This window comes from Prenolepis imparis, unplaced genomic scaffold (assembly GCF_030444845.1).
Source record: "Prenolepis imparis isolate NDT839.2.m4 unplaced genomic scaffold, iyPreImpa1.0 SCAF_4, whole genome shotgun sequence".
In the NCBI taxonomy this organism is placed as follows: Eukaryota; Metazoa; Arthropoda; class Insecta; order Hymenoptera; family Formicidae; genus Prenolepis; species Prenolepis imparis.
The window spans coordinates 1,836,728-1,862,314 of record NW_028141162.1 but is presented as its reverse complement, the minus strand read 5'-3'; the positions used below and the strand labels follow the sequence as shown (position 1 = coordinate 1,862,314).

The window sequence follows — 25,587 nt, the reverse complement described above, 5'->3', positions numbered from 1 at the left end:
TTGTCGTATGTAAATACTAATTTTAACAACAAATATAAATTTATATTATACCGGGTGTCCCATTTTAAAGGACATACTCAAATATCTCAGAAACACTGCGTTAAATCAAAAAATGTTTCCTACAAAAGTTGTAGGGTTTCGAGGGGGATATAACATAGTAATATTCATATGACCTTGTCTTGCGTCTCCAAGATTAGTGAAGGTTAACCTTAAGTGAAGGTGAGAATGAATTTTGAAGAAAATAAAAAAATGCTTCAGATAAAAGTTGTTCAAATTAATTAGTAGAAAAAGATGTTGTGTATTTGAGTGGGTCCTTTAAAATGAGACACCTGGTATATATCAATTATAAATATATATATATATATATATATATATATATTCTTAAGGGGGAAATATATGGAAAATTTAAAAAAAGAAATATGAAAATTTATGAAGGAAATAATTAAATGTTGCAAATATTTTGTAGAATTATATCAAGTTATTTATTTCCATAGCTTATATTTATTACAGAATATTTGTATAATGTAGTTTTTGTGTCTTGTGATTATGTGAATTATTTTTTAAACATCTCTTTAGAATATTTTAAATAACACCCATTATTTCCAGCACTGCCATATTGAATGATCTAAAAAACCAAATATATGATTACAGTATCTTCATTAATTCTAACATTCATATAAAGTATAGCTAGATTTAGAAGTGCGAGTAAACTTACTTAGAAACTATTTGATCACCTGGAATGTAAAATGGATTGCAAACAGCATTGGAGTATGCAGCATGTAACTTCTTGAAAATCTGTAATCAGAAGTTGTTAAGAAGATTACAATATGATTAATGTAATTATGAGTAATCAAAGTTATATAAGAAAAGAGAAAAACAAAGCATTACCATTTTCACTTCATTGTCTCTTAATGATACATTGGACGACTGTAATACTATGACAAATTTAATCTTTGTGTTAGTCGCATAGCCGTATCTAAAAACAGAAATGAATAGAAGTAAACATTTAACGTATAATTTGCATCTCTCAGAGAAGGTGATATTCTTTGCACGACGTTACATACATTTTATATTCCTCAGTTGCGAATAACAAACCCAAGTATAAGTCGCGTATATCAACTGTCGTTTTATTCCCTACATTCAGTTTTTCTTCTATAATATCAATTGACGTGTGCACTTTATAATGAAATTGCAGGGCAGAGGCTTCATCCGCACACTTGATGTATTTTGGAGAGTTCTGTAAAATATATTTTTCCATTAATCGCGAATAATTCAATCTTTGCAGCTTGACCAGATACGCAGGACTTATGAGGATACATTTGAATATGTACACATTTTTTATTACATTTTTTTTTAAATTTCTGTTTATCTTAATCGATCGTAACCTGTAAATTCGAAAAGAACGTATATACTTGCATCTTTGCCAATTACAGCTACGCAAGCGGCCATTTTAGGAGATTCTACGAAAACGCAATAAAAAGATTTAATTATAATATGTCACACATTTTCTGTTGAATGTATTTTTAGGTGAAAATAATCGCGAGGGTAAACATTCCGTAACTAATAGCGATATTAGGTTAGAGTAACTGTATTCTAGTATATGTGCAGTCGTTTGAATAATTAAAATGCTATTTTTCAATGGATAAATTTACTTATATAGTAAAAAAAAATATGAAATACAAATATTAATATTTATTCATGTACAAAACTGTATTATATACAGTATGCAAATATGTAAAAAGTGTGTATATATACATACATATATTACAAATCAATAATTCTAATTTATGAAAGTATATACTGCATCGATTGAGCAGTGTGTTTATACAATTAACGCAGAATTGATACATTTGTACAATTTGGTATACAATATAAGTTTCTTCCTTCTCTATTATTGGTCATAATATCTTCTCTTCAAAGTTCTGTACTTGCGCAACATGTATAAAGCTTCTAATTCTTTTATTACAAAATTACCGTGTCCTATCATTTTATCTATTTTTTCAGGATCAGTTTCTGTCTTGTTCTTATCGAAAGCTCTCCTCAGCTTAGTCCTGAAATATTGATATCCCTTTGGATAGTCTCGGCCCATGAACAATAGCTGAAAAAAATTCAATAAGAAAAAGAGGAAATATAAGCGAAACTAATAAAACAATTAAATTTTGAAACTTATTTATATTATAAGAATAATACTAAAATATACTGATCATTATAAAATAAGATACTACATGTTGAACATATTATTAATTATTAATTATTATTAAAATATATGAAGAATACACTTTATTACCGTTTTGTATAATTGAATAACTTTAGTACGCTGTGACATGGTACATTATAAATTTCCAAGTTGAATTGACAGATAAACACTTTGGAGAAGAAGCAATTATGACATACGATTATTATCAAGTCTTGATTATTTCCATTGCAAACAGATAGCAAGAATGAGAAAAATGACAGTGTGAACTACGCTTTATGAGAGGTATCATGTGAACTGCACATGTGCAATATCATTCACGAATCACGTTCTAGCGCATTTAGCTTCTCGTGTTTGTGTTTGTATACAAACGTAGAAGTTTTCCGCGAAGTTTTGCGAACGCAAGCGGCAGTGTTGCCAATTTCAGGGGCGAGCCGCGGCGGGTAGGCGAGGAGCGGCGTGGCGGGGACTCGGGGGTTCGCGCGCCGTTTCGTCACGTGACCGCGTCACGTGGCTGCGTCACATGGTTTGGTGTGCCCCCCACCACCACCTCTGCGCAGCCGCCAAACCACGTGACGCGGTCACGTGACGAAACGGCGCGCGCACCCCCGAGCCCCCACCACGCCGCTCCCCCCACCACCCGCCGCGGCTCGCGGCTCGCCCGCTCGCCCCTGAAATTGGCAACACTGGCAAGCGGATGAGAAAGTATTCTATTGCACACTTTGCTATTATTGTTGTGTCCTCGACGAAGGCAAATCTCGTCGCAATTGAGGTAAATTTCACATTACATATGTTTGTAATTCAAGCAATATCTTTTTTTTTAATTATGTAACGTTTTTCAACGAAATACAAACTGAGCACAATTCTTTTTTTTTTATTTTTTCGTCAATCGTATTTTCAGTTTTATATTTAATGAAATGCACTTTGATTCGAGATTTAGTTTGAATATTTCTCGGGTTAAACAAACGTTCATAAAAATCGAATCTAAAACTTCTTTTGGAGCATTCAATATTGATTTGATAAAAAAATTATTAGAATGTTATATCAGAGTGGAAAGAATAAGAAAATATAATTAAAATAATATTGTTACATTTTCAACAATAATAGTTGAAGAAGAAAAACAAAATTTTAAGCTAGTCGATTATTCTTTGGCATTTTGTTTTTATCTTTTATTTCTATTTTTACAATGTTTTTATATTTTAAAGCTCTAATGCATAATATATATATACATACATTTGTATCCTTAATTTTACATTTATTTACATATATATCTATGTATATAAATTTGCTGATTATTGGTTTTTCCTTCCTTGATAAACATTATTTACCACTGTGATAATATCCATTTTGTTAATATGCCTTTTTGCTTCTATACCTCTTTTTACACAAGAAAAATGTAATAGTGTGCACATTAATTCGATTAATGTACATATGTCCATCCATCAATCAATGTGATCCCATTAGGTCATCTGTGTTATCGGAATACTGATAAATGCATAAATATATATATACATATATATATATATTTACTTTGTGTATTTCAGAAAGGAAAATGTCTAACCTTAGGAGTAGTATATTTTTAATATTTTTTGGTAAGTAATATGTAATATATTGTTAATTTATCTTTTCAGTTATCTTTTTAATATATCTTTTAAATTTTATATAGGGATATGTTATGCAACGGCGATTTCCAAGAAACCTTTAACAGCACCAACATTCAGTAAAACATATACTGTAAAAGGAACTTTGTATATACCATATGCGGAGATCCGAGAGCCTTTTTACGCATGGTATGATGGCAGTAGTGGATCTAGTCGGATTGATTACTATGGAGGTAGATATTTTTAAAACTTCTTACTCATTCTCCATCTATTTTTAATTTAGATATAGCTTATGTTATATAGCATATATACATAATGTATGAGCAATGCATATAAGCCTATTATTCTTTGTTTAATAGGAATGGTTAAGACTTTTCAATTGACAAATAAAGGGCAATATGGAGCCAGCATAAAAATAGCACCTGTTACCACTGAAACTGTTAATAATGAAGATACATGTCTTCAAGTAAATGGCACTTTTGATATGAAGATACAGCCTCAATCTATTGTTCCAGATGCCTCTGAAATGGAGGTAAATAATACTTGTCAATATAATTAATAATTTATAAATATACATATGGAAAATATAGATATTTAATATATTTTTAATATAATTAATGATAACAGAACTTAATAAAATGAAATTTATATACAGTGCATTGGCGAAGAGATGATCAATGGATTGTTGTGCGAGAAATGGCGACTCGTACAAGAAGTTGGAGAGAAGACGAATAAATATACACTCTGGATACGTTATAAGGTAGGAATTTGACTATTTGTGTAATTTGTTGCAATAGGATAATATTTGCAGTATATAAAAGGAGAAACTGTCTTTACAGAAATCACCATATCTACCGCAAGTTAAGGAGCCCGTTCCTGTAAGATATGAAATGAGAGGATTTAATAATCTCTTAGGCTCGCATTATGATCATTATTATTTGGAATATGATTGGTATTCCTTTGATAAACCTTCCAATGATGTCTTTAAAATCACAGAAAGTATGTAAAATATCTGATTTTTACAGTAGTTATTAGTTTACCCTGATAAGAATTTTCTTTTTAATATCAGAATAATATTATTTTTAAATCGAATTTAATTACAAAGGACATTACTTATTATTTGCAGATGCAACATGCGTTAGTTTCCCAGGTCCGGGTGAAAAACACATATACACTTTTAATCCAATGCGTGAATTTATTCATAATTCAGAAGATCATTTACATGAAGCATTTGACATGTTTAAACAAACCCATAAGAAACATTACAAAAATGACTTGGATCAGATGTATCGCAAAAATTTATTTAGACAAAATATAAGGTAGAATTCTGTCAGAGAGAGTACACATTGTAAAAATTACTCGGTTACTTTATGCAAATATTTTTCAGATTTATCCATTCTATAAATCGCGCCAATTTGGGTTATCAGTTAAAGGTAAATCATTTGACAGATCGCAGTGATCTCGAATTAAAAGCTTTACTAGGCAAGCAATACACTCCGGGTTATAATGGTGGAGCACTATTTCCTCATGATATCAAGAAGGAAATTGCAGATGTTCCGGACAGTATAGATTGGCGACTGTATGGTGCTGTGACACCAGTCAAAGGTTTGTAATTCATAGACAATATCGCACTTTGCTATTATATGTACTGGGATATTGTTATAATTATAATGTAATAATAATTATAACTATAACAATTTAATTATAATTGTTATAATGTATTTTATTTTAACAGATCAATCGGTTTGTGGTTCTTGTTGGAGTTTTGGTAGTACTGGAACAATAGAAGGCGCATATTTCTTGAAGCATAATAAATTAGTACGTCTATCCCAACAGGTAAGCAATTTGTAATTAGAATTTACAAATTTTTATTATTCTGTTGTGTGCGCGATTATTATACTTTTTTATTTTATTTGGCACTTTTAATACTAATGTACTATACAGGCAATAATAAACGAAGTATGAATATTGCAGGCTCTTATCGATTGTTCATGGGGTTTCGGTAATAATGGATGTGACGGTGGGGAAGATTTCCGTTCATATCAATGGATCATGAAACATGGTGGCTTACCTAATGAAGAAGATTATGGTGGTTACTTGGGACAGGTAAATTATTTGATTACATTTGTTGGGGACTAAAACTTGTCCGATTGATATAATTACTTATATTTATTGCATATAGAAAACGAAAAATATAAAGATGATTCTTCTATTTAGGATGGATACTGTCATATAAATAATGTAACGTTGACAGCTAAGATTACGGGATTCGTCAATGTTACTCCACGCAATGTAGATGCTTTGAAAATTGCCATTGCTAAGCACGGTCCAATTTCCGTCGCCATTGACGCCTCCCACAAAACATTCTCTTTCTACTCTCATGGAGTGTATTACGATCCAACTTGTGGTATGAGATTTCAACACTTTTATTACAATTTCTAAAATTTTTCACAAATTTCTTACTCAATTATTATATTTTTGGATTCAAAAGGCAATACAGAGGACAAATTAGATCATGCTGTTTTGGCCGTTGGATACGGCACTATGAATGGGAAGGGTTATTGGTTGATAAAGAACTCCTGGTCAAATTATTGGGGCAATGATGGATATATTCTGATTGCACAAAAAGATGACGATTGTGGAGTTCTTCTTGCTCCTACATATGTTACTATGTAAAAATATCTCTATTTCTTTATAAGAAAGAAATTATCTATATTTCTATTTCTAAAAACTGCAATATTATATAGTGCTCTCTAAGATCTTTTCAGTTAACAAAAGCTTACATAAATATAAATAAAAGAATAATTATGAGAGGCTACATAAAATATATTTAGTTGTTTAGTTACATGTTTTATAATGAAAATAAGCTATAATAAATTGTTGAAGATTCTACTTACTATAATTGGTAGATGAAGATAAAGATATAGAAATTATATAATAATTAGAAATAATATAGGAGAAATAAAATGTTTCTTAATAAAAAGTATTTGCATATATTTTTAAAATGAGCATATATATGCTTCAAGCAAAGAATCCTATATTTATCTCCAGAATAGAGAACTGATATTAAATTAGTATCACATAATTTTATAGACTCGATTTTTTAAATTTATAAGTAATTTTTTGATAAATTTTTTAATTTTTTGGAATACAAACGCTATTCATCATATTTTCAATTATATTTTTATTAATAGCTTTGTTAACGAATAATACGATATATATTCAGAAATTTTTATAAACTGTTTTTACACATAACGATGTCAACCGTAATTAGCAACTATACTAATTCGTTTCTTCTTTTATTATATTAATTAATGCATTTTTCTGTTTGTCAAATAGCCTTGTACAAGTTCAAAATACGCGATAATAACTATATAGTATTTTTACAAATATATAAATACTTTTCCTAGAGCATGTGTGCATTTGTCCAGTAAGGGCGTGTAGTAATGTTTAATGATATGGATACTTTCAAAATATACATAAGTAATGCTGCTTATTATATCTGCGTACATATAAACTAAAGGAATGTAGAAATTATGAACATGATACAAAGAACACATTCATAAAGATAAAAAATGGAAATGTGTATCAAACTATTAAATTAACTTTTTGTAATAAATTTACACAGTGTCTTGATATTATATATATCAATGATATTAAGAGAGAGAGAGAGAGAGAGAGAGAGAGAGAGAGAGAGAGAGAGAGAGAGAGAGAGAGAGAGAGAGAGAGAGAGAGAGAGAGAGAGAGAGAGAGAGCGAACTAAAATGTTAATACATGAAAAGTGATATCGAACAAGTCTTAATGAAAAAAATGTTGCTCTCTGGTAAAACCTGACATCGTACATTAGTAAAAATTGTTTGATTTCGTCGTTATCGTGAAAATAAAATGACGCAGATGATAGTATTTAAGTACATGAAAAAAGGATTATATGTATACTTTTCGCAGTTTTGTTTTAGTTTATATAGTACATGTGCGACTACAGAGCCGACGCTAAAGCCAAAAGTCTGAAAGAATCTTGTATATAAATTTTTATGTATCCAAACTTTTCTCTAAAAATTATCACTCATCACTAAAAATTTTACTTTCATTTTATATCACTTACGGACATATGTCAATGTCCTATCGAGCTCGTGAAATATTTCGATATCGGCGAATACAGCCACTATATATATATATGTGTGTGTAACGATAAAAATGATAAAAACTGTTTCAGAGAAAGAGGGAAAAGGAGAAATACAGTTAAGCATGATTTTGTCGGTTTTTTTTTCTTTTCGCTTTAGACACAATGCAATCTTTCGTGTGGGCGAAACGCTTCCTCGTCTTGTATTCGTATATATGTATCTTTGTTTTGATTAAAGGAACCCCATTTTTAAGGCATTGTATAGGGCTTGAGTATCCGAATGGCTATTTATTCTCCAGAAAGGAAAATTGTGCGCTCGCGCTGCCGTCTCTTCGTCTGAATCGTCACCTATCACCACATACGTACATCTACGTCCAAATCGGGCGACCACTCTGCTGAAACAGCTCTCCTTTCCTAAAACGGTAAAAAAATAACTTTGCTGTTATTCTGCAAAAGTAACAGCGAAAAAAAGAAATTGTCAAGTTTCTAATTTGTTTATGAAGAGCAAGTGTATATGTATAATTTAATTATTTCTCTGTTTGAATTACCAATTTTAGAGGCCGAATATATATTCTCTATGGGGAATATCCCGCCGATGCCGAAGAGGAGGACCTTGGAGAGCGCGGGCACCAGCTGCGTGGTCGTCACCAGGATGTTGATGCAATGACTCCTCTTATTGATGATGTTGAGACACTCGACGGCCGACGTCAACCATTTATCGGTCAGCACTTCGATCTCGGAACGCAACTGCAGCCACTGTTCGCGTTTGGCCGTGCCTAACAAACCGCCCACGTTGTTACGATAACTGCAGTAGATCTCCTTAATCTTACGGTAACGAAATGCGAGCTTCCTCATCCAATCGACGCCGCCTCGTACGCCGGACGCCAGGCATATCCCGTTGTTCGCGGACTGAAAGCCATCGGTCGTGAAGTTGTAGGACGACAAGTCCTGTCCGTTATCGTCCGACGAAACGTCGTCTATGTGCACTTGATCGCAGTCCTATGGAGAAAAAGAAAATAGATGCTGGAGAGCTTTTATTAAAGTTATACGAGCCATATTCGCAAACCAGGTACTTGAACTATCATTTATGAATAGCACAAGACAAAGTAACACATTCTGAATATCATCTTGTCAACTACAAAACATTATACACAATTATTAAATATTCGCAGAATATTGATTAAATATTAATGTAAAAGAATCATATACATATATGCATTTTTATATAACTTATATATTTGTTTATATATATATTTGGAAGAGTTGATCGGATATTTTTTTATTTCTAATAAATTATATATTATGTATATAAAAATTTATACGTGTGCAGGAAGATTTTATCACCTCGATATCATTGAAGAAGAAGTGCGTGTCTGCTAAAGTGAATATCATCTCCTCCATTCTGTACGCCGCTTGGGCCAGGAGGGTCGGATCCTTACGGTGCTTCGTGGCGAATTGTCCGGTCAGCAGAGAGTGAAACACAACTATGGTTTCGTCCAGGTCCCAGATGAATATACGCTCGGGGCCGGCTTCCGTCGTGTCCGCCGAACCGATACTGTTTCCGCTTCCGCTCTGCCTCCTTCCGCGCCTGCACGGCTTCGTCGTCGCCACTACGAAAGCGAGAACATTAGTGAAAGTGTCATTCGCTCATCGATAAATATCCTTGATCTCTTTTATGTAAGAACAAAAATATATATAAAGTATATATGTAGAGTATATACACGTATATTAGCTATTATGTGAAAATATCGTAGACATTTTTTTTAAACTAGACGTAACAAAAATCAAAGTCCAATTTAAATGGCTAGAGATCCGCGACTAAAATGTTTGGAAATTTATACAAAATACGTGTTACAACAAAGCAAGAGATACGAATCGGTTTTACCTTCAACGTTTACCGTTTCCCTCGCAGTGAGATCGCTCGCATCGTGCGTCGTCGGGTCCAACGTGAGCGCGGACTTTGTTGAATCTTCTTGCGAAACGATTATAATTAATTGCAATTATTCGACGTAAAGAGAAGTATTAATTTTAAAAGCAACGAAAGTATATACACAGATTCGAAATATTACGGAGAAGATGTGACACATTAGCATGAATGCAAAAGCGTGATATACCCATCGTCTCTCGAAACAACTTGTATATATAAAAATTTTATTTTTACCAATTTATACCCATCATTTTTTAACAATAGTTTATGTAAACATTTGTATTTTATTTACTCCTTACAGGTACTTTCATTTACGAGAGATAGAGAGAAAGGAAATAAGAAAAAGCACGCAATTCAATGAAAATCTCACCAGCAAAGTTGATGTTGCCGATATTGAAGGAGGTCGGCGGCGCGTGGTACCCGGGTACGGGATAATATCCGGAATACTGAAGCGGTACCCTGTCATTTCCGTACAAACTACTGCTGTAAGCGCTATAGTCTAATTTCTGAAAGAGAGAATGAAAAGTGTCACATTTGCGTTCGCTGGAGAAATTGTGAAAATAAAGTGGTCACCTGGGTGGCCGATGATATATTCTGCGAGACGTTCGGGAATGTCGTCGTCCCGCTGTTGTAACCGGCGTAAGGTGTATACTGCGCCATCGAGCTCGACGACGTGTAAGAGCTTAGGTACGTGCTCTGCAAACTCGCGTTTTTCGAAACTGTCGTCGATCCGTAAGGCGGCGGGTTGTATAGACTAGACGAGATGGAAAAAGAAAACAAACAGAAAAAGATAAGTTTTCACGCTGATGAAAAATTGGCTGTGCGCGAATTAATTGCATAACGCAGTCCAATGATTAAATAATGATACTAATTTTATTTTAAAAGGTGCTTATTTTTTATCTAATCCTGAAAATACATTCCTCGAATAAATAAAATATTATCTTTTGTCGTAATCATTTTTTTTTTAATTAAAATCATTATTTAATCGACAGACTATGCGCAAATTAAATACCTGTTGTAATATTGATTGGTATCATACAGGGATCCGTAATCCGTCTTTTCCATCGAATCCGGATACTCCTGCTCCTTCTCCTCAGCATTCTCATCGATGTACAGTTCGCCGCCAGGAACGCTATCGTTTTCAGGACAGTCCTGCACCTCGTTTTTAACTTCGGCCTCTTGTATGAAAATGAACAGGTATATATAAATATTGTTTTCTAAAATATTTACGCGCTTAACTTAATAATATTAATTGCCAATCTTTCGATTGTTTTCTCGAAAAGTAGGCAAGGTTTATAGTAAACGTCATGAAAAAAATGAAGCATAGGTGCACAAATAAATGAACGATCCTTAACATGAGTGATTATTTTTATCTCAATTTTTAGTTCTGGGTAAAACATATATCCTCTTCTCCTGCTTATATAAAGAGATAACGGTGTTTCACAATATTGAATCTATCTCTGATCTACCCAGCGAGATATCTGCTGAATACATGCGGTCATTTGATCGGTGCACGTTTACTCCACGCCAATGCAGTTAGAGATCTTCCTATTTACCATTGTTTGTAGTGCGAGGATGCTGTACCGAGGCTTCTGTCGAGGAAGACACGTTGCCAGCATTGTCTAAAACCCCTGCTGGTTTCGTCGGATCATTGTCCTCGGTTAACATATCACTCTATCTGTATAACATAAATCATCGATTCATTATTGTTACGTCTCTAACATCAGAAGAGAATGAAAGAGATAATTTACGAGTTAATGAAAGCAATAAGTTAAATCATGCTAATTTGAAAATTATTCTAATTTGAAAATTATCGATATTTTGGCGACTCTCGATATATCTCTTTGTTGCGGGAAGATCGAATTTAAAGTAATTCGAATAAAATGAATCGCGGACGCGCAAATATGTAATATAAAATTAATAAAATAATATTAATGATACATTTATTTATTAATATTATTATATTATATGAAATAATATAATAATAATAGTATATATTAAATAATATAGTGATTTTTGTAATTTTTAATTTAATGACTACATCAAATGATTGCACTTTAACGTGATTCTACAGGTGAAAGAAGATTGCACCTGCGAGGTCGCAGGGGTTCGCTCGCGTGTGAACTTCATTATTGTCTGCCAATTGCGTGTCGAAGAGGAGTGACTGGTCGGGTAGGCGTACACCACGAGGCACCTAAAGCAGCCAATGGAACCTCTCACGACGCTTTACATTATGTATTCTTTATGTTGCCAAGTCACTATCTATCTGCACTCCGCCCTATTATGCGTGTGTACGTATGCATATATATACATGTATATATATATCACGCCATGGAAAGTACCTTCTACGCGAAGCTCCTTTACGCCAAGGTGTAACCATGCAGATGTAATTTAAGGACAGTTTCTTCTTAAATGAGAGTATAAGTGCATCTCATATATCTTGTCACATTTTTTTCAATATTTAAAATTGAATAAGAATCTCGATAAGAAATTTCATCCAAATGATGGTTTAACACTCTGGACGAGATATAAATATTAACTTAATCGGTTGTTTTTTTTTCTATTTCCAAGATTTTGTAATTTTATCTCGAGTGAAAAATTTTGATTCTCATTAATGAATAATTTTTCTAAATTTTTATAAGTACACATATATAATGCGCGAACTTTTGCAACTTTACGAGTATCTTCTCTCACCTGCGGAAACGCGTTAAAATGCAATCGTTTGAGATACTATTAAATTTGAAAAAGAAACAGAAAATATTCAATATAATATATAATACGTAATTTACTTATGTAAGATATGTTATTTGGTTAAATAATTTAGTGATTATAAAGTTGATTTATTCGGTCTCACGTTTTCGACAACTCTAAAACGACTGACTTTATACCGTTACAGTATAAAATAAGTTCATCTCACCTAACAGGACAAATATAATAAACATTATTACTGACTCGACAATTAGAACAACAGCGTGTTCGACCGACTTTGTTTGGAATTTAAAATAAAGATAATATGTATTAAATATAAGTAAATTAAATAAGAACATCCTACACTTATATTTCTTATTAATCAAGGTGATTGTTTATATTGCTAAAATAACGCGCGTAAAAATGGAGTTAAAGAGAATAAGATTTTTTTTCATCTATTATCAAGTTTGAATATTCATTCTAGATCATTTTTCAGGTCGATACTTTTCTACGCGAAATCGCCTGCGAATTAATCGAGGGATATATCATCGTTACGTCACGGATACGAAATTGTCGCCACCCTGTATATCATTATTGCTCATCTCGGCGTGCGTATAAGCAGAGAGAGATGAAAGGCACTCCGCTTATCTAAACAAAAGGCCGTGCCGAAGTGTTTATCGCGGGCGAGTTGCTTAGCTTGCTGTCTGGCTTGGCTGTCTGTCCGTCAAGCGTCAAGAAAATGCAACGAAACGAGAGGAATGCCGGCTCGTTCTCTCTCTCTTTCTCGCCCGCAGGACTCTTCAGTCTCGGCTCGGCTTACGTCGTCAACCGTAAGAAAGAAAAGGAAAAGCAAAGCGCTAAGGATGGCTACAGTTCGTCGAGACAAAAGCTTTTTGTCCGAGAGCCTACCTAGTCGTGTGTCAGATGGAAGAAACGAAAAGTCTAGGAAGGGTGCGCCTCTTGAAAATATTGTTTTCCGCCCCGGGCTCCCATTCACGATAGCTTCTGAATTTATTATTGCCTGAGCAAAATATGTTAACCATAAAACGTCCTTTTCGTAAGACACTTTTGCTTTATTTCTTAATTTAAAAAAATTACTTTTTTCCAAGTTCTTCGAGTTCTTTTTGACAACAGGTTCATATCATTGCTCAAATTACTATATTCCGATGTGTTAATGTTTTAATTTACTATTGCTAATTTTTTTCATGAAACTTTATTATAATTGATACCATGGAATAGATTTTTTTAAACATTAACATATTATTTGATTTATATTTTCATTATCTGTACTTTTAATTCGATTTTATTTTCTTCTAGATAATCTTCGCTTAAGTAATCTTATGGCCAGTTTCTTCATCTCCGATTAACTTTAACTTCCGGTTAAACTATAGCTTTGTCTCTTTTTAAGAACGTATCTGAAAAGAGACAAAAAGATATAGTTTAACCGGAAGTTAAAGTTAACCGGAGATGAAGAAACTGGTTATTAAACTATTTTTCCGCAATATATATCTGGATTGAATCTTTCTAAATCGTTTCATTTTTTATTTCAGTTTTCGCAATCTCTATGAAATGACACGCGTGCAAGGATTAATATATTGGAACGAACAATTTATTATGTCAGCGAACATATATATTTTGAAGAGGAACTCGTCGTTTCACCGGGCTTTTTGGAGGGAATGTATTGTCTGATACTACGCAACGGCCAATTAAAATACATTACTGCCCTAACGAGCCGAATGAGATGCATAAGTTACGCATGCTCAATTGATAATGACGTTTCCGCGTGTGTGCGAACAGCGGCTCTTGCGTCTCTAATACAGTTCCAGGAAAAACGTAACACTCGGAAAACTTTATTACACGCCAAGACTGGTATTTAATACTCTATATTAATTTCTCACCGTTTCTATGTTATGAGATATCGAGAAGAAAAAAGTATAACTCTCTTGAAGAATTTTAAATTAAATTTAAACTAAATTAAATTAAATTTTAATTAAACAGATATATTCGACAGAGTATACTGTTGAATTTTTCGAAACTATAAATTATGTAATAGTTCTGAAGTTTTAATTTACAATTTTTTAATTCGACGATAGATGGATATTTTTTCAGATTATAATTCTGGAAACATAGACGATGCAGTTGTTGAGAATTTATCCAAACCAACTGATCTTGCTCTCTCTCTCTCTCTCTCTCTCTCTCTCTCTCGCAGGATTGGATAAGCCTTTTAAAAATTAATAATTGACGATTGGGAAACTGAAACTTATATCTGACTAAAAGGTGAGATTATTATATAGTCATTTGAAAAAAACAATCCCTATTTTTATTTTCTTCACTAAACTCTATTTTTTATTAGGAAACTCACGCAAAGATCTACTCTTGCGTCGTTTAAGAAAAACCGCGACTAAATACACAACATGAATCAAGAAAGAGACAGAAAAAGAAAAAATCTTTGTGACTGAAGTCTAATTGAGTAAAGTTGAGCGAACCTTGCGTCCCGTCGCTCCAGATTCGAGATAGGATATCCTCCGATGCACGTTCAAGGAAGCCTTCGGCGATCCTCTCCCGACAACAGCATCGTTATCCCGGAGGTAAACGTAACGTGTAACGTGCGTATGTGCGTACGTGTCTGTCTACGTGCGCGTAAACGCGTATCGGGATACGCGCATAATAATTATAGGTAATTTCGCCGATTCACTTTTCTCGCACTTTCCGCGACCACGGGAACATCGTGTCGTAGCTCGTCTAGGATCCTCCCTGCTCGTGCGTTTTACGTTTCTCGCGCACCGCCCGGCATACACGCGCGCACACGCACGCAGAAGAAGGCACAGATGAGGAAGAAACACCGTCTCGTCGAAAATCACGATAATATCCGATCGAATATACACAGATCGGACGTCCGGCTTTCGAGCTCGCGAGAGAGCGAAGACTGCGAGCGGATGTTCGGCGCGAGGATGCGAAACGGCAGGATCTCTCCCGCCGCAGGATCACACTGGATTCCGCCCGAGGGTTCGCGTTCCCGAGGGTTGCACCCCACCAGAAGAATCCACCACTTGTCGCGAGGATCGAGAGCAAATTTTAACGAGTATTTCCTCGGGGTAGAGCTCTTTCGCAGGAGGCTTTTCGCGGAGATCCCGATTCGGCGGATCCTTTTATTCTCGCGACGAACTCGCTACCATTGTTTCACCGGCGCGTTAGAGAGGTGTGCGTATATATATCGGCGCGAACACTGTACCGTGTGTGTGCGATACTCCTCGGCGGCCTGTAGAGTTCTGAGTTCTGAGCATGCGAAATGTCGCCTGCCACCCCCGCCCGGTGGTCACGTGGTCGCCCGCTCGTTCGGCTCTTCTCCGTTGCACCTTCCCATCTTCCCCACCCTGCGTTTTCTCTCTTTCTCCCTCGCTCGTCTCTCTCGTCTCTCGTCTCTCGTTCTTTCATCTCTCTTTGTTTCGCGGTGTACCTTTCGTCCTTTAATACCTTTCTTCACTTTTCTGTGTTTTCTTCTCTCTCTCTTTTTCTTTCTTCTGTCTTTATTTTTTTTCTACCTTTGTTTTCTTTAAATTGCTGCAGTGTTCCAAGTTCCAAAGTGCTCCATAAATGTTCCATGAGTGTTCCAGATGTATCATATATGTTCATCCTGAAAGAATTCATCCAGGATGACTTTTTTTTCTTCTTTCATCTCTCTCTCTCTCTCTCTCCTCTTTTGCTTATTCGTTATTATCTCTTCTTTCTCATTCCTCTTTCACTTTTTATATTTTATGTTCTACACATTACGTTTACAACAATTATTAGATAATATATCTAATTTTTTGTGTGTTTCAGGATCGCAATAAAAATCTTCGGTTCTTTCTCTATCTCTCTGTATATTCCTCATCTTGCTCTCACTAGCAGGCACACACAGATCGCTCATTAATTAGAGCCGCGCACATGGTAGGTGATAGCGCGAGAGATAAAGGAGGAGAAAGAAACGAAGAGGACAGAGACAAAGATAAGAAAGGAGAGAAAGAAAGAGAAGTCCTGAATCAACGGGAGAGAAAGATGGTCCTACTCCCTACATTCTCCCTACATAATTGTCACCTCTTGTCACCATTCATTTGTACAAATCGCTCGGCAATGATGTTCTTCTCCGGCGCGGGGCAGGTTTTCCAGAAAGAACAGCGATTAAAAGGATCTATATGGGTGATCTTAGATAAGAGTCGTAGAATACGTGTTTTAGGACCTTACGAATTAGTGTGTAGGATAAAAGGAGGAAAGAAAGAGAAGCATCACTCGCGCGTTTCTACGTCGAAAATGTACTTTTATATATATAATATAAATATATATAGTTTTACATGTAAAATATTTTTGCATACTTCTTTGATTCTTACTTCTTCAAATCTTACATCTTTTTATTTTTCTTGTACTAGACATCAGAACTGCTGTCAATCGATTGTTCGATTTTGGCAAGAAATTAGCATCGAACAAGAAGCATTAATATAATACTTATTACAAATTGGAAAAATGATTGTTCCAACAAATAGAAATTCGCGAATCGTGACGTGATTTCTCTCTTTCTCGGTCTTTCCTTCTTTTTGTCGTGAGAGAAGAGTAGGGAAGATAAAGAATTCTTGACGGGAGGTCCACGCCACCGAGGCGATACGTCATACTCGATGGGTTCCTGGAAGAGGCGAGAATGTTCCCGCGTCCTTTTTTTCCTCGCTTTATCGATTACGGCGCGATAAAAGCGCCGCGAGAGATGTCCGCTTCCTCTGTCACTGTGTGACAAAACAAATTAAGGCCCGCGTCGTGAGTGAAATAACGGAGGGTGAGCAACGGGTCGCTTGCGAGAAAGTATATAGTCTCATTCGCAACCCTTAAAATTAAAAAAAAGTTTACATTTGTCACGCGGAAAGTAGATTAAGATAAACTGACAGAAATCTGCATATCTTTAATCGCGGATTGCTTTCAAAATATTTAGATGTTTATTTTTTTTAATTTTTTTTTCTTATTTCATGTTTATTATATAAATAGCTTGTAAAATATATGTAAAGAAATTGCCCGTAATTATTTTTAACATTCTTTTATTAAATCCGTATTAAAGAGACTTTATTCAAATGAATAAGACAAAATTGGAAAAAGAACTATAATTTTTAACATTTTTTAATTAAAAATTCATAGTTTTGTGGAATATATCCTAATTTTTTCTTAATTTATTTGTTTAAAAAGTTGTTCTTTCCGAGAGAAACTTTATTTCATTAATGTTTTAGACGTGAAACCTCTTTATGGCTAATGTAACTTTGTAACGGCGAGGGTGAGTCTGCATTTTTCAAGGACGGTATGACGAAAATGAGGAATAACATGGGCGGCAATATAATTTTCTACATCCTATACCAACATCCATTGTATGTTTTCCACCAGCTTGATGGACTCTCAAATTTCGTTAAAAGTCTCTTGCTAACGTTACCATAAAAGCATCTCAAGAAACTTTCCCATTTTAAGCTCTACTCTGGTATGCTTTTCGTTTGCAATTGTTTCGAAGAGCTTCTTATGCGCACGATCGATAATATTTGATATTATGTAGAATGTTCATAAACATTTCTCATAATCATTATGTGAAATATAATTTTTGACCGATATAATTTTTTCAGGAAAATCGTGTTCACTAAAACTAGACGTATGGAATAGCGAATGAATATGTTGTCAGAGAATATATGGCGATCGACATCTTGATCAGAGCTTTGTGACGAATGACAAAAGAGAATAATGCTTTTACATAACGGTGAGTAATGCGAGGGTCGGATGGATATAAGTACGGCTAATCCAACCCTCCGGTTTTTGTATTTTCACAGTACAGCAAACACAGGGATCTCTTCGCATTTCTGGGAAAGATTGACCATCATGTTCATCTCCTTTATTGAAATCGGCCCAATCATCGACCTTATCTTACGCAATACTATCCATTTGCTTCAGATGAATATACAAATGCGATATATTGCGTAAGTAAAATTGTCGTTCAATAATAAATCACATAAGGATTTTTAATGTTCTTTAACAGATTCTCTAGCCAATTTGTTTTCCTTAAAGATGTTGAGGGAAATAATCATTTTTTACAAGGTTTCATTTTTTCCATCATATTAAATTAAAATCTATTAAAGTTAACTCTACCCGAGATTAACTAAAAAAAATATTTTTTAATCTTAATTTAAAGTTTTGTTAATCTTTCAACTTCCACAAGTTTTGCAAAAAGTTCTTTTTCAATCGCATATAGTTTATTATATATTATTGATGCGATATTTTCGCTAAAGAAAAAGATCAATTCTTTAAATTAGATCAAGTTTTTAAATTAGCCAGAAAATCTGCTATTAAGAGAACATCCTGTGATTTTAGAATATAAAAGATAAACCGAAAAATTAATGTAGAAAATTAGCGTAAAATATTTTTTTCGTCGATTATTCGATGCTATTTATACAAGATCTTTTCTCGTGTAAGAATGTTTATATTTTCTTTTTATTTTAGGAATAGAGAGTGGATATGCACGTTGATTAAATATGAAATTCTCACGACAAAGAGTTTCTTCATTCTATCATCTATCTACAGAATTCAACACTTTCAACGTACGAATGAAATTCTCAATCTTCTTCCCGAGGGAGCTCGCGACTCTCGTATCGTGTGCTGCTCTTCGAGATAAGTGCGATACACCAGCTTCGTGAAAGAAATATCGATTCTAACATACGACGGACATTATTGCGTTTCCCAAGAGTCACCTAACGTAGAGACAGCGGATAATAAAAGAAGACGCGCCGGAGAGATAGACATGGCGTCGACATCATTCTGCAGTGGGTTGGTCGCAGCCGCTGGAGAAATGGCGGAATAATGGTTTTGGCGATATCCTTTAATAAGGGAGTTTTTTGCAAACTGCAAAAAAAATATATAATTTTTTTTCTCTGGAGAAGTCTCTCTATGAGAGACTTATGGTCCTCATCTTCAAGATATATTAATATACATAGTAGGCGTATGTATGTGACGACCACCCAGGTGTATGTATACCTCATTGTGTACTCCAGGAAAAATGCAGGGACATAGAGACGTATACGGTGTCGTCGTGGGATCTGCGAAGTAGGCCCTGAGGTATGCGTTTTATTGTTAAAATGCCAAGATAACAACGTTATTAATCCTTAGAATATAATATCGAGAGCACTATTTAAGCTCTATTGTATTTTATCTTTTTATTCCTCTTATTTTAACAAATAATTTTCTCGCTGAAAAATATATATCTTCTCTTTTCTTATTTTCAATTTCACTTAATTTTTATGATTTACATTCTTTCGAGAAAGAAAATTTAACGATAAATATATACAAATTAATGAAAAAGTTAATTTGGTGGTCCAGCGGATCGAGATATAAAAATAATGATTAATCTTTTATGTGATCTAAATTAATTTCGTGATTTTAATAAGTCATTTTGCTTTCGTATTAATGTAGTCAGTATTACGTAATATATCAATGTTTGTTATCTTGAGAGAATTTTATGAAAATACCTAGAATTACGGTTTATCGATCGTAATCATTCATTGCTTCGAGTGTTTGTTGTAGACCCACGCGGCGGATTGTCATGAATCATGTCAAGTTTACCTTTGGATGGAGAATTGCAAAGGGTTAATGGATGTGTGATATACAGTACACTCAATCGTCAATGAGGATTCGAAAAAAAATTAACGAATTGCGATGTATGTAAAGCCAACAATCTTAAACATATTGATTAGAGCGAGCAATCAAGTTCCACCAGGACTGTAGCAGATTTGCAAAAAGCAGTCTTTTTGGCAAAATAATATCGTATCAACGCATAAGAAGAAACACATGACATATACTTAAAATACGGTCCTGCAAAAGTGGTCGCACACACGTGTGGTAGAGGATCCTACGTGAGTTTCGGGCTGGAGCTAAGTAAGCGCGAGAGATATCTCTCTCCCCGTTTTGCACGCGGATGTGTGTGTAGGAGATGGATATATGTGTATATACAACGAGGAAATATCTCTATCTGTATGAGTAGGTAGATAGGTATGTACGAACGTGCGTTCGCCCTTCTCGTTATACAGGGTGTTTCGCTACTATACAAAGACAAAGCGTTACATATGACCCGGTTAAAAGAAAAAAGAAAAAGACATGTGAAAAAATTGACCCTCCTGCAGTGAGGCTGTTGAAAAAAAAATTTCCTTCAAGATCAATGAAGTCAATTCTTTTTTTTGTTCGCATCTTATAATATATATCAAATATGGTTTAAATAAATGTTGCACATATGCGCTTATTGTTATAGTATCGATACTTTGTAAAATTTGTTAGATGAAGTATGTAGATGAGGAATTCTCTCTTTCCGAAATCTAATTTACTATTTATAACTACACTGATATACTGATATTACTATAATTTTTTCAGGGTGAGCGGTTGAGCCGCATTCTCGCCCGGAGATCATCCTCGAATTCCGCGGCGATGACGAACGAATGATTTTCGGCAAGGACACCCTGTGTGTGCATGCAACGCAGGCGCAGGCAGCTGTCACCTTACACCCATGGTGGAGGAGGAGAAGGAGGAGGAAGCATGGGGCTGCGGCGGCCATTCTCAACTTATCTCTAGGATCTTTGTAAACATGTCGTGAAATCCGAGTATTCCCACAGTGGCGTAGATCACGGGGTGGAAAGGATCTATCGAGAGGCGGGGAATTAATTAAAATCGAGAATCGCCAGAGCCGCGGTATAATTTCGAGCCCTAATTAAAACCGCGCCGAAATCTCATCTCTGCTGTGCTTATATATTCGCACGAAGATCCGATTTTTTTTTTCCTAGAGCGACGTGGAAAATTTCAACTCCGCTGCCGATTCGGTTAGTTGCGTAATTTTTGATACCCGAAAATGAGGATCCTCGCATGGATGCGGCATCGCGACGCCGCATGTGGTTCCCCTGACAACCGGGATCGCCAGTGGCAACGTCACTAAATGGAAAGCGCATCTTTGTTCCGTGCTAATAAAAAGGACGCGTCTGTATAGTCTGTATGTAGACACCTAATAATCCTAACGGTCCTAGTTTAGAATATGCGCCTAACGATGTTTAAAAACTATATAGTTGGGAACTGGAATATGTCACATATATACTTGGGATTGTGCTGACTGCTCATAAATGAGATTTAAAAAATTCCTTAAACATCGTCGCGGAATCGAGAGTCGCCGGCTTTCACGTATTAATCTCATTATAAATGAAAATGAGGAACAAAGCTATTAATTTAATTTCATTGAAAATAGATTTTTTAATGTAACGCATTATCAATCTATTGAAAACGTTAAAGAACGATGATACTTAATAAAATCTTTACTAGAAAAAAATATTAAAGTTAACTAAAAAATTCGTAGATAAAATTTATTCGCATAATTTTTCATTCCATGTGTATTCAAAGTTAACTCTCTTTATTTTATTCATGCTAGAGCTAGTAAATAACAGACGAATTAAAATCAAATATCAAGGGGCTGCTTACTTTAAACTTTAAAATTTAATACTTTATTTTTGAAAGTCGAAAATTGTTTTAAAATTTTGAGATTCTTTTCGATATCTTGTCCCACTTGAGATGAATTCCAACTTGGGCGAAAAATGTATAGATTGAGATAAACCAAAGGATTATAATCAAAATTAAAAAAGATTAAAAAAGACCATTATATATCAATATCTATATATGTAAAAAGATTGCAAAATAACTATATACATATATTATACATATACGTATATATGTGTCTATAATTTCATTTGCACGACTAGTTCTATATATATATTTTTTTATAAAATCTTGTATACAATGTTTTTAATGTGAGGCACAATACTTGTATATAATTTAGCAATGCCCTTATCGCTATAATATAAATATAAACGAGATGCTATAAACATGCAAATCATATAACTGAATTTCATTATACAAAAAAGAAAGAAATTATTATTAGCAAATATAGGAGCGCAACATAAATTCTTATATGTATAATAAATATATTGTGTGTGTTGTGCGCGCATATGTAATAACTGCATAAGTGATGATCGATTGATTAATAAATGCATAGTTATTTTAAGATAACTAGTATTCAATTTAATGTGTGAAAAATTAATAAGAATATATATGGACGCGCTATTACGTGACATTTCGAAGCTATTGTAAAGATTTTGAGTTTCAGAACTCGCCAGACAACAACCGCAGCAACATGAAACATAATACAAGTTGCACCAGCCAGTCCTAAGCTCAGCCATGCGAAGCGGACAGCCAGCGGCTAAGGAACGCGACGTACGAATCAGATTACATCTTGCGTTGGCTGCTTATCTTTATTCTTCACCTTACATCGTCTCGATTCACCTCATTTCGCTTCAGTGACCAACCCTTCGATCGGCATCTTATAACAGAACGTCCGTACACACGCGATCATATGAACAAAAATTCTTGAATCCTCAAATATTGGCGGAAATATTTAGATAATTAGAATAATTTTGGGATAATTAGATTAATCACGAAAGATTAAAATAAATAATAGTATACAATTTTCTATAAAATTATATTAGGAAAATTAGAGTACATGAAGATTGAAAACATGAGATTGAAGATACAGCATGAAAAGTGAAAAGGCCTTATGCAACTAAAAATTTAGTTGTTTCAAATGCTTTGCATATTTCATCACAACAAACACTTATTCTAGATTAATTGTTGAATGATTATAATTACCAGACAATTCATTCAATTTCTATGACATTATTTTGTGTTGCTTATATAATAGAAAAAGGTGTATGTGTGTGTGTATATATTCTTAACATTAATTAATTGTCGGGTAATTTCAATTACACAACAATATTTTTATCATCCACACTTCTTCACACTATATTATATTGCTTATAATATATAGCTAAAATACTAATATTATTCGGTATCTGCGCTGGAAGTTTGTAAGAAAACTGGAGCTTGAGCACCTTGCGCAACTTGTATTAATTGTGGTTGAGTCTGAATAGGAGCAGTTTGAATTATTATAGGTTGATTGCTTCCACCTTGTACTTGCATACGAATCATCTGCAGTTGCTGGGGAGTCAACTGAATCTAAACAAAAAGTAATGAAAAAATGCAGAACGTGTAAAAATATAAGTGACTAGGTAAATGAATATTTTATAAAAAAATTTCTTTTATATTTACAGGTATTTGTTGAATTTCACCACTAGGAGTGACAATTTGCTGTACGATTTGTATTCCTCCAGTCTGAGTGGTGGGTGTTTGTTGTGCTTGTTGCAATTGTATAATTTGTTGACCAGACGATTGTTGCGGATTTTGAACCGTAACCGTTTGGGTTGTATTCGTATTAGTAGTCTCCTAAAATTGATAAAATATTATAAATACATATTGAAATATGCGAAATTTGTCTGAATTAGTTAAAAAAGAAAATGCATACCTGTTCTACTGGACTGCCAATATTGATAGTCTGAATTTGACCACTAGAAGGTTGGACAATCTGTAAAGGTTGCGTAGTATTGCCACTGCTTTGTACACCTTGATTCGCCGAAGCTTGTTGCTGTGCCAATTGAAAATAATAATGGACCTGATCAGAGTTCATAGATGTTCGTACAGTGGCCTCGTTCTGTGCTTTGCTTTGTTTGATTTCGTCTCTAGGCACTATATCTATGAGAAAATCAAATTGATCGTATTTTGTAACCGCCATTGCAATATCGTTCCTTTGAAGGGTTCTTCTCTTATTGTCCTCTGTATGCACCCAAGCTCTGAGAGTCAGTTCGTGTATAAAAATCTCCGCCGCTTTGGCAAAAAGCATGGGAGCTTCTGCACTTATCATCTTCACATCACCATCCAATTTCATAATCTTCTTTATCCTTGCCAATGGTAAGGATTGTGTTTTAAGATCCATCTAGAAATATTTGTTTATTTAAATATCGAAGAGAACTGAACTTCATTGGATTGTTAGTCTTACTAACGGTCGTAATATTTTTTATTTCTTCCATAGCTTTTGGCCAGAAGTGAGCCAATGCTTGTTGGGCCTCGGAATTGCCCGGTGATGCAATTTGCAGGTCTCCATTTGAATCGCCCTCTACTTCGCTATCTTGATTTCTGAAAATGTATAACAATATATAGGCTTGTGTAATTTTGCCTCTTCGGCTGTATCGTTTCAGAGACAAATTAAAAAAATTGAGAAATATATATGTAATTAAAAATCAGAATTAAAATTGTTTATCTATAGGATATATTTTTTTTTTTCCCCCATATATTTATTATACTTTACTAATATATATGTATACCAAATATAATAACGTTTAACCTATAAAACGACAAAGTATGTTTACTTACGCATTTAGGAAAAACACAGACATTTTTGCAGCTGTCACTTGATTGCATATAAAGGTAAAGATCCTTTAATTATGAAAACTTCATCGTTGCAGAAAATTTAACTATCATTTCAATTATATTTTTATTAAAACTCTTGTACCTCCTATAGGCGGTTCTTTAAAAAAAAAAAAAAAAACAAATTGAGTTGATCCTCCTTGTGTGTCACTTATCACTTGAGTTAATAATCACAAGTGTTTACACAAGAGTACAAATGATTACGATTTTGCAATTGTTGTGCCATATTATTATATTATTTGACTCTGCAAAGAAAAATAGATCTACGGACAAGTGATATCAAATGGAGGGATTTTTTCGCGCATGCGTGATAGCGTAAAAGTATCCCCGTATACGCATGTTTTAAGCACCTTTAAGGTGCCTTTTCATGCTGACGCTCGACGCTCATTTTTAGCGTCAAAAGACGTCACGTGACCAAAATTGACGAATTGGTATCTTTATTTTTGGTCACGTGACGTCTTCTGCCGCTAAAAATGAGCGTCGAGCGTCAGCATGAAAAGGCACCTTTATGTATTCGAGGTCCCTCCATCTCAAAAACAAGTAGATATTTTCTTTCACAGAATTATAAATTCTATTTTATTTTGTGTGCAACATTAATTTATTCTATTTCATACATATTATTAATATAAGAAAAAAGGACATTTATAACAAATGTAACATGCATATC

At 34.2% G+C, this 25,587-nt stretch overlaps 4 protein-coding genes across 6 annotated transcripts in view; 1 reads left to right on the top strand and 3 right to left on the bottom strand.

The window, feature by feature from the left end:
- Positions 1-469: 469 nt before the first annotated feature.
- On the bottom strand, positions 470-2,545 carry LOC145934682 (trafficking protein particle complex subunit 2-like protein). The gene is made up of 7 exons (XM_083035324.1): positions 2,288-2,545; positions 1,975-2,098; positions 1,417-1,460; positions 1,065-1,237; positions 889-976; positions 716-795; positions 470-625 (listed from the first exon to the last, which is right to left on the bottom strand). The coding sequence occupies exons 1-7, from the start codon at positions 2,324-2,326 to the stop codon at positions 583-585; spliced, it is 591 nt and encodes a 196-aa protein (XP_082891450.1). The 5' UTR covers positions 2,327-2,545; the 3' UTR covers positions 470-582.
- Positions 2,546-2,838: 293 nt separating this feature from the next.
- 26-29-p (C1 family peptidase 26-29-p) lies at positions 2,839-23,045 on the top strand. The gene is made up of 26 exons (XM_083035285.1): positions 2,839-2,966; positions 3,739-3,786; positions 3,861-4,028; positions 4,155-4,327; positions 4,451-4,555; positions 4,635-4,794; positions 4,922-5,114; positions 5,183-5,400; positions 5,531-5,631; positions 5,770-5,901; positions 6,013-6,202; positions 6,287-8,337; positions 8,473-8,984; positions 9,246-9,592; positions 10,144-11,039; positions 11,917-12,133; positions 13,027-14,399; positions 14,640-14,807; positions 14,884-15,118; positions 16,350-17,331; positions 17,774-18,015; positions 18,155-18,285; positions 18,356-18,502; positions 19,023-19,634; positions 20,100-20,564; positions 20,940-23,045. Exons 2-12 carry the CDS (start codon positions 3,747-3,749, stop codon positions 6,469-6,471), a joined length of 1,665 nt encoding a protein of 554 aa, XP_082891411.1. The 5' UTR covers positions 2,839-2,966; positions 3,739-3,746; the 3' UTR covers positions 6,472-8,337; positions 8,473-8,984; positions 9,246-9,592; positions 10,144-11,039; positions 11,917-12,133; positions 13,027-14,399; positions 14,640-14,807; positions 14,884-15,118; positions 16,350-17,331; positions 17,774-18,015; positions 18,155-18,285; positions 18,356-18,502; positions 19,023-19,634; positions 20,100-20,564; positions 20,940-23,045.
- The window catches only part of Eya (eya transcriptional coactivator and phosphatase 2), a 78,248-nt gene continuing 60,808 nt past the window's right edge, over positions 8,148-25,587 (bottom strand). Inside the window, exons 1-9 of one of the 3 annotated variants that reach the window (XM_083035290.1) lie at positions 15,017-15,156; positions 11,399-11,520; positions 10,855-11,020; positions 10,416-10,596; positions 10,213-10,348; positions 9,801-9,887; positions 9,260-9,525; positions 8,464-8,914; positions 8,148-8,329 (exon numbers count right to left, since the gene is read on the bottom strand). In XM_083035290.1, coding sequence (XP_082891416.1) covers positions 8,148-8,329; positions 8,464-8,914; positions 9,260-9,525; positions 9,801-9,887; positions 10,213-10,348; positions 10,416-10,596; positions 10,855-11,020; positions 11,399-11,510 — 1,581 coding nt within the window. In that variant the 5' untranslated portion in view covers positions 11,511-11,520; positions 15,017-15,156. Of the gene's footprint in view, positions 8,330-8,463; positions 8,915-9,259; positions 9,526-9,800; positions 9,888-10,212; positions 10,349-10,415; positions 10,597-10,854; positions 11,021-11,398; positions 11,521-15,016; positions 15,157-25,587 lie in introns of those variants that run through there. The other 2 variants (XM_083035292.1, XM_083035291.1) reach the window with 2 other exon arrangements.
- Nf-yc (nuclear factor Y-box C) lies at positions 22,320-25,213 on the bottom strand. Its single transcript, XM_083035297.1, has 5 exons — positions 24,867-25,213; positions 24,497-24,629; positions 23,962-24,429; positions 23,709-23,882; positions 22,320-23,615 (listed from the first exon to the last, which is right to left on the bottom strand). The coding sequence occupies exons 1-5, from the start codon at positions 24,887-24,889 to the stop codon at positions 23,442-23,444; spliced, it is 972 nt and encodes a 323-aa protein (XP_082891423.1). The 5' UTR covers positions 24,890-25,213; the 3' UTR covers positions 22,320-23,441.